Source organism: Pieris rapae, chromosome 4 (assembly GCF_905147795.1).
Source record: "Pieris rapae chromosome 4, ilPieRapa1.1, whole genome shotgun sequence".
In the NCBI taxonomy this organism is placed as follows: Eukaryota; Metazoa; Arthropoda; class Insecta; order Lepidoptera; family Pieridae; genus Pieris; species Pieris rapae.
Genome location: NC_059512.1, coordinates 7603269 through 7620084, shown reverse-complemented (window position 1 = coordinate 7620084; position 16816 = coordinate 7603269). Strand labels below are relative to the sequence as shown.

General features: G+C 31.5%; 3 protein-coding genes across 5 annotated transcripts; 2 read left to right on the top strand and 1 right to left on the bottom strand.

The window, feature by feature from the left end:
- Positions 1-285: 285 nt before the first annotated feature.
- On the top strand, positions 286-3585 carry LOC111003054 (glutamate-rich WD repeat-containing protein 1). The gene is made up of 7 exons (XM_022273408.2): positions 286-709; positions 774-933; positions 1145-1363; positions 1467-1603; positions 1715-1869; positions 2663-2877; positions 3428-3585. The coding sequence occupies exons 1-7, from the start codon at positions 405-407 to the stop codon at positions 3563-3565; spliced, it is 1329 nt and encodes a 442-aa protein (XP_022129100.1). The 5' UTR covers positions 286-404; the 3' UTR covers positions 3566-3585.
- LOC111003053 (putative postmeiotic segregation increased 2-like protein 1) lies at positions 3580-7691 on the bottom strand. Of its 3 annotated transcripts, none has more exons than XM_022273405.2 (8): positions 7500-7691; positions 7195-7354; positions 6967-7110; positions 6696-6897; positions 4991-6625; positions 4433-4631; positions 3980-4129; positions 3580-3755 (listed from the first exon to the last, which is right to left on the bottom strand). In XM_022273405.2, exons 1-8 carry the CDS (start codon positions 7560-7562, stop codon positions 3690-3692), a joined length of 2619 nt encoding a protein of 872 aa, XP_022129097.2. In that variant the 5' UTR covers positions 7563-7691; the 3' UTR covers positions 3580-3689. The 3 variants fall into 3 exon arrangements, with proteins under 3 accessions (XP_022129097.2, XP_022129098.2, XP_045483911.1); XM_022273406.2 differs by having other exon boundaries at positions 4991-6613; XM_045627955.1 differs by lacking the exons at positions 3580-3755; positions 3980-4129; positions 4433-4631; positions 6696-6897 and having other exon boundaries at positions 6528-6625.
- Positions 7692-9445: 1754 nt separating this feature from the next.
- Positions 9446-14172, top strand: LOC111003045 (WW domain-binding protein 2). The gene is made up of 7 exons (XM_022273398.2): positions 9446-9656; positions 10324-10498; positions 10965-11124; positions 11513-11643; positions 12054-12306; positions 12799-12881; positions 13321-14172. Exons 1-7 carry the CDS (start codon positions 9601-9603, stop codon positions 13366-13368), a joined length of 906 nt encoding a protein of 301 aa, XP_022129090.1. The 5' UTR covers positions 9446-9600; the 3' UTR covers positions 13369-14172.
- The last annotated feature ends 2644 nt before the right edge of the window (positions 14173-16816 follow it).

Below are 16816 nucleotides of genomic sequence, written 5' to 3'. Positions count from 1 at the left end.
TACTGAACAGCTAGGCTAATTATTATAATTTACTACCGAAACGACTAAAATATTATTTATTACTTATTATTGATTTTTTTTCTTAATACATACATGCCTGGTTATAAATATAAATTATTCTTATAACTTTTACTTACTTGCTCTTACATACTCAAGAACACCATCCATACTTTCGCGGTCGTGTATACTCAGTACTGTGTTACCTTATGTGTGGAGCTTAGAGTTTAAACCGAGCTTAATATCTATAAGATATTAATTAATGACAATTGACCACTGACAACACTTATTTTCGACTTTGACATTGCCAATCACGTGTTCGAAAGTGCTCTTTTATTTTATTTTAAACTATATATTTTGAATAATTAGTTATTTTACTATTTTTGTAGCAAATAAAATTCTTAGAAATGTCAATGGAAAATGAAGAACCAATGGAAGGAAGTTCCTCTGAAAGCGAGGATGATGAGATGGACGAAAAATCAGATACCGACGACGATCGTCCCAAAACATTCCTTCCCGGTCAAGAACTAAAAGAAGATGAGCAACTAGTATGTGACCAGTCTGCGTATGTTATGTTGCACCAGGCCCAGACCGGAGCTCCGTGTCTAAGCTTTGATATTATACAAGATAATCTAGGAAATGATAGACAGCAGTTTCCGATGACAGCATATCTCGTCGCCGGTACACAAGCACAAAGCGCACACCTTAATAAGTATAAACATTTTGTAAAAAAAAATTATCTTGTGCTTCTTCAGGCTAATAACTTTTATGTTTAGTATTCTAGTGTTCAAGATGTCAAACCTACATCAAACTTCAAAAGGAGAGGACGAAGAATCAGAAAGTGAAGATGACGATGATGAGGAAGAAGATGAAGAACAGAAACCAGAAATGACATTTGCTGTCATTAAAAACCAAGGCTGTGTCAATCGGATAAGGGTATGTTTTTAATACTAATACATAAACATTGAGTCGTTAGATTATTCAACTTAATGTTATATGTCTACCCATTCAGAAGGCCTTTCAGAAATCATTTTTACCTTAAAGATTGTAGGAATTGACATAATTCATTGTTATGTATAAATTAATACTGTATTTGTACTTAAAGTAACTTACTAAAATGTCATAATAAACTACTCTTTTGTTCCAGGCAACTAATTTTAAAAATTCTGTGTTAGCAGCAAGTTGGTCTGAACTGGGGAGAGTTGATGTATGGAATATAACTCAGCAATTGCAAGCCGTTGATGAACCAGCATTACTAGAAAGATACAATCTTGATACAGTGACTAATCCAGTTAAACCTTTATACTCTTTTAATGGCCATCAGCTAGAAGGCTTTGGATTAGATTGGTGTCCAACTGAGCCAGGTGTAAGTTGCTGCATATGTTTTATAATGTGGTGGAAAAATATTATTTCATTCTTACAATAACTCTATTTAGGATTTAAATTTTAAATTGTGTATAAAATTACAGGTGTTAGCAACAGGAGATTGTAGAAGGGACATCCACATATGGAAACCAAATGAAGCTGGAACATGGACAGTGGATCAAAGACCTCTGGTTGGACATACAGGCTCAGTTGAAGATATCCAATGGTCTCCTAATGAAAGGTTTTTTTTTAATTTATATATTCATAATATAACTTGATCTTGACCTACTATTCTGATAAATAGCAATTTTATGCTAAATAAATTTTAAAACAGTTAAATTATTGTTTTTAGGAATGTATTGGCAACTTGTTCAGTGGACAAAACCATTAGGATATGGGACACAAGAGCAGCCCCAAGTAAAGCGTGCATGTTGACTGCAGAAAATGCTCATCAAAATGATGTGAATGTAATATCCTGGAATAGTAAAGAACCATTTATAGCCAGTGGTTAGTATATTTTTTAGATTGATTCTATCAATGACATTGTAAGATCTAGTAGGCTCTTAACAGTGCTTACTGCTCGTCTGGATATTTCATTAAAATACCAAATTTTTGTAAAGCACTAAAGATGCCTGGCTTAAAACTCAACAAACAACCAAACAGGAAAATGAATGAAAATAGAAAAGCTAGCTGGTGCCTGAGCCTTTTTCTGCACAGGATTAAAATAATATTTGTGTAAATGATGTAGCGTAAAAGACATAATTTATATACTTTGAATATCAGAAGCAACAAAAGTATCTATGTACATTCAGGAATAAATTTATTACTACCAAATGTGCATTTGAAATAAATTATCAATTATTAAAGTAGTTATGGTTCACTATTTTGATGATAAATACTGTGGTGGGTTTTTTTGTACATATGTGTAACTCTAGCAGTGCACACCAGAATATCAGGATATGGTAGAATTTTTTCCTACTTGATATTTTGGATAATTCACACACAATATTTTTATAAATTGTAGCTTATGTGTTATTCTAATGTATAATTTATATTATTATGTTGCATTCAGATGACTGCATAAGGTTATTCTTTACAGTATATAGATGAGTTGAACAATGATGATATTGTAAAGTTTCAATAAAGTTCGTTCAGTAGTTTTTACTTTCATACTTACAAACTTTTGAGTTTATAATATTAGTGGGATAAATATACCAGATGAAACCATATAATAATTTGCCAACCTATTATAATACATATGAATGCAAATTGTAATATAATTATTACTTTCCTTTTATAGGTGGAGATGATGGAGTCTTACATATATGGGATTTAAGACAATTCCCTACTGCCCCAGTTGGTACATTCAAACACCATACAGCACCAATAACCTCAGTAGAGTGGCATTGGACAGAAGCTTCAGTTTTGGCATCTTCTGGTGAAGACAATCAGGTGGCCTTCTGGGACTTGGCTGTTGAACGAGATGATGATGAAGTTGTTGATGAGGAATTAAAGGTGGGGTAACATTCAATTAAACAATAGGAATTATACACAATTGTAATCATAGGTAGCATATTACTACTAGCTTCTGATTTTTTGCAATATTATATGAAAAGGTTTACCAAACACTTGGAATTACACAGTGCAATTTGCACAGATAATAAGAAGTCCCTGGATGACTTTTTTTTTTTTAAAGCATTGTGTTTTTAGGAAATTATATTTAAGTACGAATGACATACTAATAAAATGATGAAATTTGAATAATATAGAATATATATGCTGGAATAGCTTTAGTGATGTTGTGTCATTAAAACAATTTTAAAAAATAGTATTATTATTCGCTGATAGATGTGAGGAAGAGGCATTTTCAGTTTGAATGGGGACTACTCAAACGCCACCTTTCTGTTATTTTCTATCATATATTCTTTTTATCTAGCTAGCTAGATCGATTTATCGACCCCGAAACCCCCTCATGAAAATCGTTGGAGTTAAAATATTTTATATTTAAAGAAGTCCGTGAAATGTTTCTTTGATTTTTTTTTTGATTCATGAATTTTTATTCCAGAACTTACCACCCCAACTACTTTTTATACATCAAGGACAGACAGATATTAAGGAACTTCACTGGCACAAGCAGATACCTGGAGTAATGGTTACAACTGCACATACAGGGTTTAATATTTTTAAAACTATTAGTGTATAATATAAAGTAAAAACTAAAAGTTTTAAATATTTTATTTATATCCCAGTACTGTTTTGAATATAAGTAATAAAAAAACATTTAGTATATAATTTAGTTGCCATGATTTAAAGAAAATAAAAATGAATTAACAAGTATGAACCATAGCCAAATTAACCAAATGGCGTATTGTTGGCCTCCCGTGTGGACAATTCTGAAATAAAGTTAAATAATAGTATTTTATATATGTTTAATAATAGTAAAATCATGGAAATGGCGGGAAAAACAAAAAACTGCACAACATTGGTGTACTGTAAGGAAAAATAATAGGGAGGCCCCACAGGGACACAGAATCGTTTATCGTAGATTTAAATAAAATAACGTATATATTTTGTATATCTGATATAAGGCTATAAAGAAAATAGAACTGATTATTACCCAGGGCTTGTCGATTTCAGCCATATGATCGATCAACTGTCTCATATCCGCCTTGCTAAGAGCCGTGCCTATCATGACAGATTTTCTGCATGCTCGCGACGCGAACATGGCTCTTACTCTGCTAGGCCTACAGTATTCTGATGGAGATTCCTTAAAGGCCAGAAAATCTATTTAATTATGTTCTTATATATTGAATAATAATTTAATAAACAAAATTGGCAATTATCCCCATGGATACAATAATTTTAAACCATAGTAGCCAATATAATTTTATACTTGTGAGTATGATAGCGTCCTGCCTGCTGGTTGTGAATACTGCTCACACAATTACATGTTAAACGTAAAACCAAAAAAGTATGTGTAAAAAGATATATCTATACAGGTGGTAAAATTCTGCACTGGTAAGACTGATCACCTAGTGTTTCAAAATGTTATTAATAATTTTTTTCAAACCTTTAGCATGAATAAAAGCTCTTCAATATCATCCTTGCCAAATATCCAGTTCTTAGACATTGGTAATGTCAATAATTTAACTCTTTTGGTTATAGGAGCGTTTTCTTCAATATCAAATGTAAAACCGTTTTTTTTAAATATGTCTAAATTATCCATTAATATTTGCTCGTTGACGCCAGTTAGCTCAAGTTGCTGAGGGCTAAAAATTTAATTAAATTTTTTAATTGATGGCCAACCATTACTATTGTTCCCTGTTATAACCTTTTACATAAAGTCTAATTAGCTAAGCCCCAATTCTGACGCTTGTGAATAGTTTTTGTATTTTATAATTGTGCCTAAATTAATTAAAATACATATCTTAGTAAGTTTTGAGCTTATTCAACCGTTAAGTTAAAACAACTTTTGTTTGCTAAGAAAGTTCTGAATTTAATTATAGTTTCAAACTCATTCATTATTTCTCATCCATCTTCATTGGGTCCTTTCACATCATTAAATATTTCAAAAAAATATAAATGAAAAAGAAATAGTTTAAGAGAAGTAGTAGTAAAAGAAACTTACATTACCAATTTTTGACTTGTGAGTTCAGTAGTTTTCTGTAAAGTCTCAAAATTATAAATCTCATCGGTAGCATGCTGGTCGATGATGAAAAGGTCATCATCTAAGAGGGTAATGATAAATCCTAGATTGAATTGACCAATCACTTTCATCTCTTTAAATGAATGTTTGGATATTTCCCTATTTAATTCTTCTTCACATTTTTTATTAAAAACCGGATCAATGCGGCTATTAAATTTTATTCTTTCAGGTAATTGCTTTTTGCTTTTCTTATTATAGATTTTAGTTAAGCATTTAACCTGTTCCAATGATGTTTTAAAGGTAACAAATTGTCTAGATGTTTTTCCCAAGTCTTTGTAGTCAGTTTTAACTTTTGATAAAGTTTTTATTTCTTCAATTTTCTCTTTAGCAGTTTTTTTATTAGGATCTTTTGTTTTGCAGTATATTGTATGCAAATCTTTTGTTATAACATTTGATAGTGTTAAAATTTGTGTTGTTGGTAATTTTTCTGTAGATTCTAAGTAAATGATATCTTTTGTTATTACATTATCATTTTTTTCGTGTCTGCTAGTAGTAACTGCTTCCATAAAATCAGAAAGTTTCTTATAATCCTGCACATCAACATTTGCTGTTTCTGATGATGATGGCATGTCCTCAGCATAGTCTATATCCTGTTGTACTGTGGCACTGAGAGAATTATTGTTTGAACTTGCTTCACTAAGTTCATTATTAATAGTTATTTCATGATCATTATTTTTATCAGTTTCGTGAATTCTTTTTATTTTCGATATAAAACTGTTCAAATGTGTTGGTAATTTTCTTTTTAAATCATTGGATTTATTATTTTCAGATATTTCACACAAGTTAGTAATTCTTTCATTGTTTTTATTAAATTGTTGCATAAAAGAATTAAAGATTCTAGGTTGACTTAAATTAGGCACTACTTTAGAATGGTCTTCACTAAAAGTGGAATTTAATTTTAATGAACTAGGGATATTCTCAAAAAGTTTTATTATAGATGCCTTTATAACATCCAAAATGGCCTTTTCCTTAGTAAGAAATAGTTTTCTCTTATCTGGAGTTACATTGACATCAACAGCAACTCTATCTATAATTATATTTAGAAACACAAATGGATATTGATTTGAATTATACTGTTTATATATTTCATTAACTAGTTTGATAATTTTTGTTGGCTCACATGGCCTAGAATTGACATAATACAATTGTCTATCTGTACTAGACCTTCCACTTCCATGTTCGCAAGAAGATATAAACCCCTCCAATTCAACTGGGCTTGGAATATTTTTATATCCTTGTGATTTTTGTGACAAAGAAAAGCTATCACTCTGATGATTGTGTGTTTTATTTGCATCAGCATCATTCGAATCTTCAGATAAATCAATTTCAACATCATCTATCTCAATTGTTTCATTATGTTCCTTCACTTCTGCCAATGATAAGCCTTTTAATATGTTTTCTTTGATGTTAGATACATTTTCTGTTTTAATTTCAAGTATACTTTGAATTTGTTTATGTCCAAAAACAGATGCTATGTTGTCTTTATATGATTGTGAACCTGTAGTTGCTACTACAACTGATTTTGAGTTTGATTGTGTCTGATTACTGCAAGTTATTCTGAAAATATTATGAAAATGTGACAATGAAAATTGGATAATAGTTATTTAATAGTTCTTAAACCACTTACTTAACTCCTTTTGATATAAGACAATATGCATACAATAAATTAGTCATTTTATTAAATTCCCTTTTAGAATTTTTCTGAAATTCCTTTTGTCTAACAGGAAGAGAGGAAAACAGATTTGTTAATGTAACAGTAGTTCCTATTTGTCTTGAACATGGTGTTTTACTCAAAATATTGCCTTTGTTATCATACTGTATTTTAGTTGCTGCAAGAATATTTTCATTAAATAATAAGTTGTTATTATTATTAAATTATAAATTAAGGTTTTAATTACCATAGCTACTTGTTTGATGTCTAGTGATAATTGTAAGGTTTGCCAATGAACAAAGAGAGCTCAAAGCTTCTCCTCTGAAGCCAAAGCTAGTAACTCCAAGTAGATCGGAGTAGTCATTTAACTTTGAAGTATGATATTTCAGTGCTGTAAAAAATACATATTAGCATGGAATATTATGCCAACAATTATTTTAAATAAATTAGGTAATATTAAAAGCCAAAATCTTACTTAAAGCAGCCATATTATCTTCAGTTACTCCTGTACCATTGTCAGAAACTTCTATAAGATCTATACCATAGTTCTTAAGACGAATATCAACATTGGTTGCCCCAGCATCTAGTGAATTTTCTAAAAGCTCTTTTACAGCAATTGCTAAGCTAACAACAACCTAGAAGCATGACATTTAATTATAGCGCACTTATAATTTAACATACAATTACGTATTATTATAGTTAAACTTTCAATATAGACCGTCCATATTGGAAAGTTTATTCATTATTATTTAAAAAATGTTCAATATTTTAAGTTCATACCTGCCCAGAACATATTTTATGCACCGTATCTTTGTTTATGGGTTTTATATTTTCTTGATTCATGATTAACAAATTTCAATAAATAAATATTTACTAATCATACTTTCCTTGGTAGCAAATAATAAATATAATAAAAGTGATTTGTTCAAAACTAAAATAGTCAATAAAATCTTGATTCTCGCGCCGCGCCAGTACTACAAAATTACAAATTACAAACTTCAAAAAATTCACAGACCAATCACCAAAGTAATTAAACTTTAACAGATTACTTAGGGCCCAATACAGAACTCGCCCCTTTGACATTTCCTACTTTAGAATCTTTTACGGGAAAAGGGTGGCAAAAATTAATTAATTAATATATAATAATAAATTATTCGTATAATTTGTCTCCCTTCTACAATTACGAGAATGGAGTGTTGAAAACTGAATAAAACCAAATGGTATAAGATTGTCATTATATACATTTGAACATTGAGGATGATCAGTTAAATAAATAAATAGGCAGTTATTTTGTTGATAAATTAGTACAAGCAATAAATCATAAACAGAGTCTTAAAGGATTAAACTTGTTACTTCGATTTAATAATTTCAATTCAAGTTGTGTAAAATATGCATTGCCAGTTGAATGGGCTGGGAATTTAATGGATGAGAGTAAACTAACTCGGTGAGAGATCACACCCAAGTCCCAAACATTACTTTATCATTCAGATTCAATACAGTCATCGTCAGGAAATTCATGACTGAAGCCCCGAATAATAACATAAATTGTATACAATAAAAATTCCCTTAAATAAATGTACCCCCTGAAAAAACCTTTGGACATCTTGCTTTCCCTAAATTTGTACAAGTTCATCACTGTCGATCACTTCGGAGCGATAAAACACTGCGTTCCGATCTAGCAAGTTATCGGATCGTTAAAAACCGGATGGCGGAGTAGTGGAGAAGCATATAATTACTGTTGTGAATCGTGTAGTGTATGAGTGAAGCGCGTGTGCGTGCGCACGAATTGAGATACCTAAATGTATCATTGTAGTGTGCTGTGCGGCCACACCACCAATAAACCTTGATTCGTATTACACGTCGTTTCTTTATTATCTCAAGTGGAGAAACGGCCTAAGGGTCACGAAACCGAATCAGTTAATAAATTTCATTGACAGCTAGTTTTGAATTTTAATTTGTATAAACGGCCATTTACTACCCAATAATTATCATTGATTGGCACTAAAATATAATTGAATGGTCATTATAAAATATTAAAGTACCTACTTATTACCACCGAACGTATAAACATTTTTTTAATTTTCGACTTGGCACAGTAAAATGAAACCCGTAAACTATATATTGAGAATTTTTTTGGCAATAGTTATAAATTTATAACAGTTACAAATTTCAATTTAAAGCTAGGGAAACTACGCGCGAGAAGAACTAAAGAAACATCATATCCAAAGAAAACAATGGGATAAGCTAGGTCAAACATAATAATATATACATAGGTTAATATTATGTTCAAAGAAGATAATACATTATGATACAATAAAGGATAAAGCAAAAGGCAGGAGATTTTAGTCGGAAACGGAACACGTTGTAAATGCCAGGAATTTAGAAACGAGGTGCGGTCATTTTGGGATCAAGAAAAGAAGATATGGTCGCGGTCACCAATATCTTCTCACTCACAAATATTACTGTCAATAATACGAATCCTTGCTAAATGATGGGGTGTACATTCGCGAAATGCATTCTGGAAATGATAGAAGTGACAATTTTAGAACATTTAACTTTAAAGAATAATGGTTTTCTGGGGATCCTAGGTTAAATTTCAGCGTAATGTTTGCCTTCGAGAATAACTTAAAAAATTGAGCAAACAACTATTTATTGACACTTGACAATTTACCAAACTCTCAAGTACTGCTACGGTACTATAGTCTATATCACAAATTCACTATAATCTATATCTGTATTTTGTGATCACTGATCAGCTAATTCTCGAAAAGGTCGAGAGTATTTTGTAAAATCTGATTCTGTGTTTTAAATATTAATGGTCAATAGGTAAATGTGGAAAAAGTAAATCGATTTGAAGTCCCAGAGAAAATTATTTCTAAAGATGTCTCTTAATACAGCTCATGCTGATCATGGTGTACTCATACACGCCGGAGAATGGTATGTTTCTGCGTCATCGCTTTGTATCTGCACTATTTACTTTGATTAGCACGCCTAGGCCCAGCTATATATCATTTACTAAATACAATTGATAATTTCCAGCATTACTTGTTTGTTTTACGTTTTTAATTCTTTTTACCACTACATCAAAACCACCTGTCAAAAATATTAAATAACTGTAAAAAATTTAAAGGCTGTTAGAAACTGTTAATGTAGTCTCTATTTTAGATTTCTATTGTTTACCTATTGTAAAATCAATAATAATGGTGCAATAATAATGAGTCACTCCTCAGTAGTACAGATTCTATTATCCATTTTTTAGTAGATAAATTTGATTGAGAATAAATATATACTTTAAAGCCTTTACTTCGTTTTATTTTTATATAGCTTGTTGGATATAGGTGTGATTGAAATAGACAAGCCTATAAGTTGCAAGATCCAGCTAGTTGGCTGTTAAAACATAATACTATGTAATTATTGTTACCAAATTTCTGTGTATATTTCTTGGTATTTTACTTAATAAAAAATATTATATAAATAGTATAATACTAAAAGAGCTTTGAAGAAAATTATAATTATAGAATTTGGGTAAAACACATTATTAACACTTTATCAGAATTACTAATCAACAGAACTGCTTATATAAATTAAATTCTGTTTATTTTAGTATCATATTGTTTTCTGACAATGTGACCTTGGAATTGTATGGCAATGACACCCCACAGTTCAAAGGTCCCAAAAATGGACGTATGTACCTTACAACGCACAGAATGATATATAACTCTAAAACTAACACTGATGCAGTGAGATCTTTTAGTTTCCCATTTGTTGCATTGCAAGATGTAAGTGATCCATAAATTTTATTTTAATATATGATATATATAAGATAAGAGAAGTTGTGTTAAAAGGCCTACTATAAAGTTAACTATTATCTAGTAGATAAAATGGCTAGTTTGATAATTTGCTATTTTAAAGGAGTACCTTAGTAGTGCTGATGAGTAGGGATGTCTACCGATTCAAATTTTATGACATGAAATAAGTTATATCCGTGCCCTATATTCCAAAATAAATATTTTATATTTTAATGGTAATAATAAATTATCATCCCAAAAAAGAAGTCCATACACAACTAAAATATCAATCATGCAGTAGGATGCGATGAACCGATAAATTTTTGAGTAAAGTTTCTCTTGCCTTTTTTCTAGTGCAATTGGAACATTTTAGTTACTTTTTATTATAAATTAAATATTACTCTTTTATATTGAGATACTTCTTTTACATGTATTGAGATTTATAGTCATATTTTAGGTAACAGTAGAACAACCAATGTTTAGTGCAAATTTCATCAAGGGAAAAATACATGCTCAACCAAATGGAAATTTTATTGGTGAAGTGAAGTTTAAGATCACATTTAAATCTGGTGGTGCAATTGAATTTGGAACAGCAATGCTCAAAGCTGCACATTTGGGTATAACTCTTACATATAATAACATTTATCAGGATTTATCTTACTGAGAATAGATATGATTAATGCATTACAATGATAAGATTTATATTACCATCTACATTTGTATATATGGTATGGTTTTTTTAGAGGTAATTTGTATCATAACATTTTCTCCAGTATGATAATAACTAACTGTTCAATTCTTTTTATTCTTATTTCTCTGGGCTATTAAATAGGTCTTTTAGTCAGTAATAAACTTTACATAATTGATTTTCCTTAATCCATTCATGATGATCTGGACTGGTGCAATGCTGTCAAGATGATAAATAACCCTAAGTATTAACTATAACCACTCTTCGAGGCTTCAGGCAATATTCTAATTAAGTAAGAGGTACTGGCAACATTTCAGCATCCCGTCACTCCAACCCGAATGCGCCCCCGCCGCCCTACACTCCACCCAGTGGGCCATGGTACGCAGCTGCGCCGCCCGCTTACGCCCCACCACCACAAGGTTACTATGGCTGGGTCCCGCCTTACTCTGTAAGCATTACCTTTTTCCTGAGTCTATCCACAAACACCCATTTTTGAATTTTTGAGATAAATTTATGTGTTCAGTCATTTACATATAGGGCGTGCGTTGCATTCGTGCGTTCGTTATTAATAGAATTTTAAACTCAGTTTTTATTTACCAGCTACGTAGTAAATAAATTTCAGAGATATTCAACTTAGGCATTTTTTAGCATACATTCCCAAATGACGCAAACAAGTGTCTATTATTAAAAACCAAAACAGTTTTGATTGTTTTCTTGTTATTTTTTATCTAATGTCTAGGCTATGTCTGACAGTATTTCTTTCCAAGGAAAATGTATCGCATTGTTACTATTTATTCTACACCCCTTGTATAAGACATTAGTTCATAAACTGATTATATGTAATAATTCTGATTACAGGCGTTTCCCGACCAACCAGCACCGAACTCTGTATTTGTATCAAACAGTCCCCCTCCATACCCTGGCGTGATGGGTGCTGCTTACCCGCCAGGTACCGGATTCTCGGGCAGTGATGCAACAGGTGGGTCCGGATATCCCAACGCACCACCAAGTTACCCGGGTAACGCAAATCCGCCCGGATATCCGGGTAACAATCCACCCGCGGCAGGTTTTGCAGGAGGTTTTGTCCCTTCACCTGGAATGTCTTCAAGTGGTAAGTGCTGATTTATTATTTAGCACATGTGAATTTTAATTATATTGAAAAAAAAAGAATGCACAAATTTCTACATTTAGGAGATGTAAATCGTCCAACTTGGTAATGATGTTTATTTCACCTGGTTTAATTTTTAACATATAATTTAATCAAATTTCATTGACAGGTGTCACATGTGCTATATTATACAGTTTTGTGTTCTAGTTAGAATACATGGATAATACAATTATTACAGGTCTATATGTTTATTATCCTTTATGGTGTTATCTATGGTAAATTTTATTATATTTTAACATGTTTGATACTCATACCATAACTTGTGAAATATTTGTAAATTAATACCTTTTTCTTGTGCTAGCTGAAGTAGATATATAATTAACTAAGATTAATATAGCCATAGCTCACTAGTGTGCATATAACTTGTGTTATTGTTTGTATGTATATCATATTGTTATGTATGTAAGTTGCAGTAGAGTTGTCAAAAATTTTCAGAAGCTAAAGCCGCTGAAGCTGCGCAAAGCGCTTATTATGATCCCAACAGACCGCAAACAGCCTATGTTCCACCTCCATATAATGTGAGTAATATAGTATTCATTTTTTTGTTACTATTATTATTGGTATATTAAGATAAGTGATTTGCTGTGTTGAGGGTTGGTATCCGTATAATTAATTTCAACTTCAATTTGTATAGTACTTCCGCCCTGTGTTAACTTACAAAGGAAGAGACAAAAATGATAAAAACATCTTTTTCCGAATCCCTTTTTTTATATTATTGATACGCATATTATAATCAATGCGGCTTAATGTTTTCTAAATTGTCTTAAACTTGACGCTCAATATATACCTATTGTATATATGTAATTAGGTTAGGTTTCACTAATGTTTTATAACTGAAATATAATGTCATATAATAAATGCTAAAAGAAGTAAATAATTTATCGGATCATTTAATGTTGGTACTTTTTGCTTTTACTTACGATGCAATATTATTTAGAACAATTTTTTTTCTTACAGGATCAACCCCCGACCTATCAGGAATCAACGTCGAAAAAAGAGAACTAAAGCACTGTCCACATTTTCACATGAATGAACCACGACACCAAATATTCGCACACAATCCAGAGAAAAAACATCATTAAAATTTTGGCCCTATATATCATAAATTTACTCCAAAATATTGCTTTGAAAAAGATGAGACCCCATTTTGAACATAATGCTTGTGTACTCTATAACTATGACGGATTACTTGTATCCATGGTCATGTAATAAATTAATTTAAAAAAAGAACCCCTTATACACAAAGACTAAATCAATTGTATTACACTTTTTAACTAACACATTAATGTCCTATTTCCATTACAGTATAAACATAAATCAACAGGCCCTATACATGCTAAAAGTAGTGTAACATGATTTAGTATTTATTCATAAAGGAGATAAAAATGATCTTTTTTGGCCAAATTCACTGATGTTTTAACAATAATGGTTATTGTTATTGAATATGTCACTATTGAAAACGGATTGAATGCATCCTTATAATCTGCCCTATATACTTGTGATGTAATTGGTATTCGAAGGCTAATACTATAATTAATTTTAACCTTCTACATTAAAAGAAGGTATTTTTGTTAAACTGCGTTGTTATGATATTTAAATAGCTTTACATTCCTAAAAATTTCAATAAATATGGCTGTGTAAGATCTCCAAATATTATTAATGAAGGGAAACCTTCAATTATTGGCCATAATGCATATAAACAAGTAATATATATTGCCTTATAATTGTACAATGATTATAAAAGATATTTAATTCATAAATTCTATTGTATAAGATTATAGATGTTTTAATAAATGTATTATTATGATTGTTGATAGTTTTATTTTGTGTTAATTGCCAAATGGCATAATATAACAAACATAAAATGTAAAAAAAAACTAAGCAAACAGCATTTCGTAAATGTTCTATAAGCTCGAATTAGTTAAAAAAATATATTGTGCCATAGCAACACATTATTATGTGATGTAAGTACAGTAATAATTGTGTTCTATGGAAGTGTAACTGTCCATCACAAAAAGAAGATTAAATATGTCAACATTGAATAAAGAAAATCAATAAGTCTGCCAGAAATTGAAAATTTTTGTGTCAAAAAAAAAGTAAAATATCAGAGTAATATGATTTAATTTCCATCGTAACATTTAATAGCATGGGTAAGTAATTGTACAGTTTAATAGTACAGCTTTGTACAAAAAGCCATGTAGATAAGCCTCAACCTAACTTGCCACTGGAAACTTTTAATACAAAAGTTCAATTGTGAATTTGTTAACTTTAGCCAAACACAATGATAAGGTATTGAACTTTTGTACAAAGTTGTAATTTTATATGTTGTATTATGAGACTCAATTTATTTTTTCTTACCTAGACTAAAAAATTGGCACTGGTGATTCAGACATCCTGAAATATCCCTACCATGAGTCATTACTGTAAGTAACATAAATATGTTAGCTAGATAAGTAAATCTTTATTTTTGCGTGATTTTGTGTCAGTGAAAGGGAAAAAAAGTGGAAACTTTTTAAGGTAAGTAACCATTAATTCTTCAAAACAATAGATTTTTAGTGGCAAGTTACCTGTAGGCTTGGTATTGTGAAATTTTATAATAGAAGCTTAAAACAACTTATACGATTTTTTGTATTGCAGAGTAACGTTCATGGCACCAATGTCTCATCCGCCGTGTACGCCGTCGGCGTCATGTATCCCCATCCGATGTCATCCTACTCCACCACCATGTCAAAATCCCGAAAAATGCCTAAAGAAAACCATTTCGAAAGGCATAAAACCATGCCGCAGCGCGGTATCCATCATGTCAACTCGCTCCAAAGCTAAATGCGGCAGTTGTGGAAAATTAAAAGCTGCTTCCGACCCGCGAAGCGTTAAGGAAGTAGAAAAGTTCCTGAGTAGAAAGTCAAAAGAAGCGAAGATGAGAAAAAATGATCGGTTAAACGGCAGCAACTCGTACCTTAACTACACCAAAAAGAAAGGGTCGCCGAGATCAGAAGCGGATTGCTGTCTTGGAAAGGGTCATCGAGGGAGAGTGTCGAGAGGCCGGAAATGTTGTACAATATTGTAACTTCTGGTTTATCAAACAAATTTGTTGACCTCATGAATATTTAATTACATATTTGATTTTTAAGCTATGTAACTGTTAAAATAAACTATTCATCAACTAATTATAAAGTCTATTTTTTATACCTAACTTAACTTTTCGAACCAGACGTTTTTGATTAATAAGTAATACAATACCAATACAATAATTATATTTGAAGTTAATTAATAAATTTTCCTAATCATGTTTTATCATTGCAGCTACAAAGAGTATTAAACCATGTATATCAGCGCCAACATGCAGTGTTCACAAGCACAGACCTCGACCTCCACCTTGTCAAGATCCTGAGAAATGTTATAAAAAATGTAGCCGGTCAAAGAGAAAATGCCCTAGTGCTACTGACACTGTAAGCAGGATAGGCACACCTTGTGAATGCGCTAGAGTTCAGTCAAAGGATTCCCGCATAAGCAATAAGTATAGTAATAAAACTCATAAAAAGCGAATACAAAAAGTATATAATCGGCGATCAACAGAATCTCGTTGGAGACAACAGAAGAAATGTTGCACCATTTTGTAATTTATACAACACTGAATTAAACTTTTTATATATCAATTTTTTTTACGAAACGTATTTCGTTGTTAGACACTGTTATCTTGTAATACCATGTACTAAGTAATAAGTATGTAATATCAACAAGCAGGCTAGCACCTTGCCGCTTAGGTCAGTTCGGATATGTGTTTGGACTCCAAAACTTCGTATCTCAAGTCACAATCTTGTCTTGAGTGCTGTAATAATATATCAAATGTTACACAGATGTTATCTTTTTATTGAAGTGAAACTTCGAATGCGACATCCACGGACCAAAAAGGTTGCGTTAAACGTTTATCGCTCCTGGGGAGGGGGAATAGAACCTAAATCGAACGCATGTGTGTAGTTTATCTGTTCCAGCACGAGCACTAACGAGTAGTTACTGTACTAGAGAGAAAGAATCGGTAGATCCCAAGCCCATATGCGTGGTATCCTTGCTATGCAGCGATGTAAACAGTGTGAGCGCCGTGAAATTAGCTGAAATACGTTCTTGTTGTTCTATTTTTATTTATAATATTCATTTACAAAGATGAGATCAATTGTGAACTTTAAGCAATGTTAATAAAGTTTATCACAAAGAAACAATATTATTTCACTAAAAATCAGTTTCTACCACTTCCTATTTTAATTTCCTGATTACGAAGTTTTAATGCTTCCGCGCGTAGATGATGAAGAGAAGACGCGATGAAGATATTTTTTTATACCAAGCGTAGGAGGCTCGCAATGTTAAGTAATACCGACGCCCATAGATATTTCCAGAAGACTCGCAAGTAATTTGCCAGCCTTAAGGAATAGGAACGCTCTTTTGTAGAAGGACTCTA

Bases quoted from the DNA above. Each gene is read 5' to 3' on its own strand.
- LOC111003045 (XM_022273398.2), top strand. From the start codon at position 9,601: ATGTCTCTTAATACAGCTCATGCTGATCATGGTGTACTCATACACGCC. The intron at 9,657-10,323 runs GTATGTTTCTGC...TGTTTATTTTAG, and splicing joins CTCATACACGCCGGAGAATG to TATCATATTGTTTTCTGACA. The intron at 11,644-12,053 runs GTAAGCATTACC...TTCTGATTACAG, and splicing joins GCTGGGTCCCGCCTTACTCT to GCGTTTCCCGACCAACCAGC.
- LOC111003053 (XM_022273405.2), bottom strand. From the start codon at position 7,562: ATGAATCAAGAAAATATAAAACCCATAAACAAAGATACGGTGCATAAA. The intron at 7,355-7,499 runs GTATGAACTTAA...TCATGCTTCTAG, and splicing joins ATAAAATATGTTCTGGGCAG to GTTGTTGTTAGCTTAGCAAT. The intron at 7,111-7,194 runs GTAAGATTTTGG...TATTTTTTACAG, and splicing joins AGATAATATGGCTGCTTTAA to CACTGAAATATCATACTTCA.
- LOC111003054 (XM_022273408.2), top strand. From the start codon at position 405: ATGTCAATGGAAAATGAAGAACCAATGGAAGGAAGTTCCTCTGAAAGC. The intron at 710-773 runs GTATAAACATTT...TTTTATGTTTAG, and splicing joins CAAAGCGCACACCTTAATAA to TATTCTAGTGTTCAAGATGT. The intron at 934-1,144 runs GTATGTTTTTAA...CTTTTGTTCCAG, and splicing joins GCTGTGTCAATCGGATAAGG to GCAACTAATTTTAAAAATTC.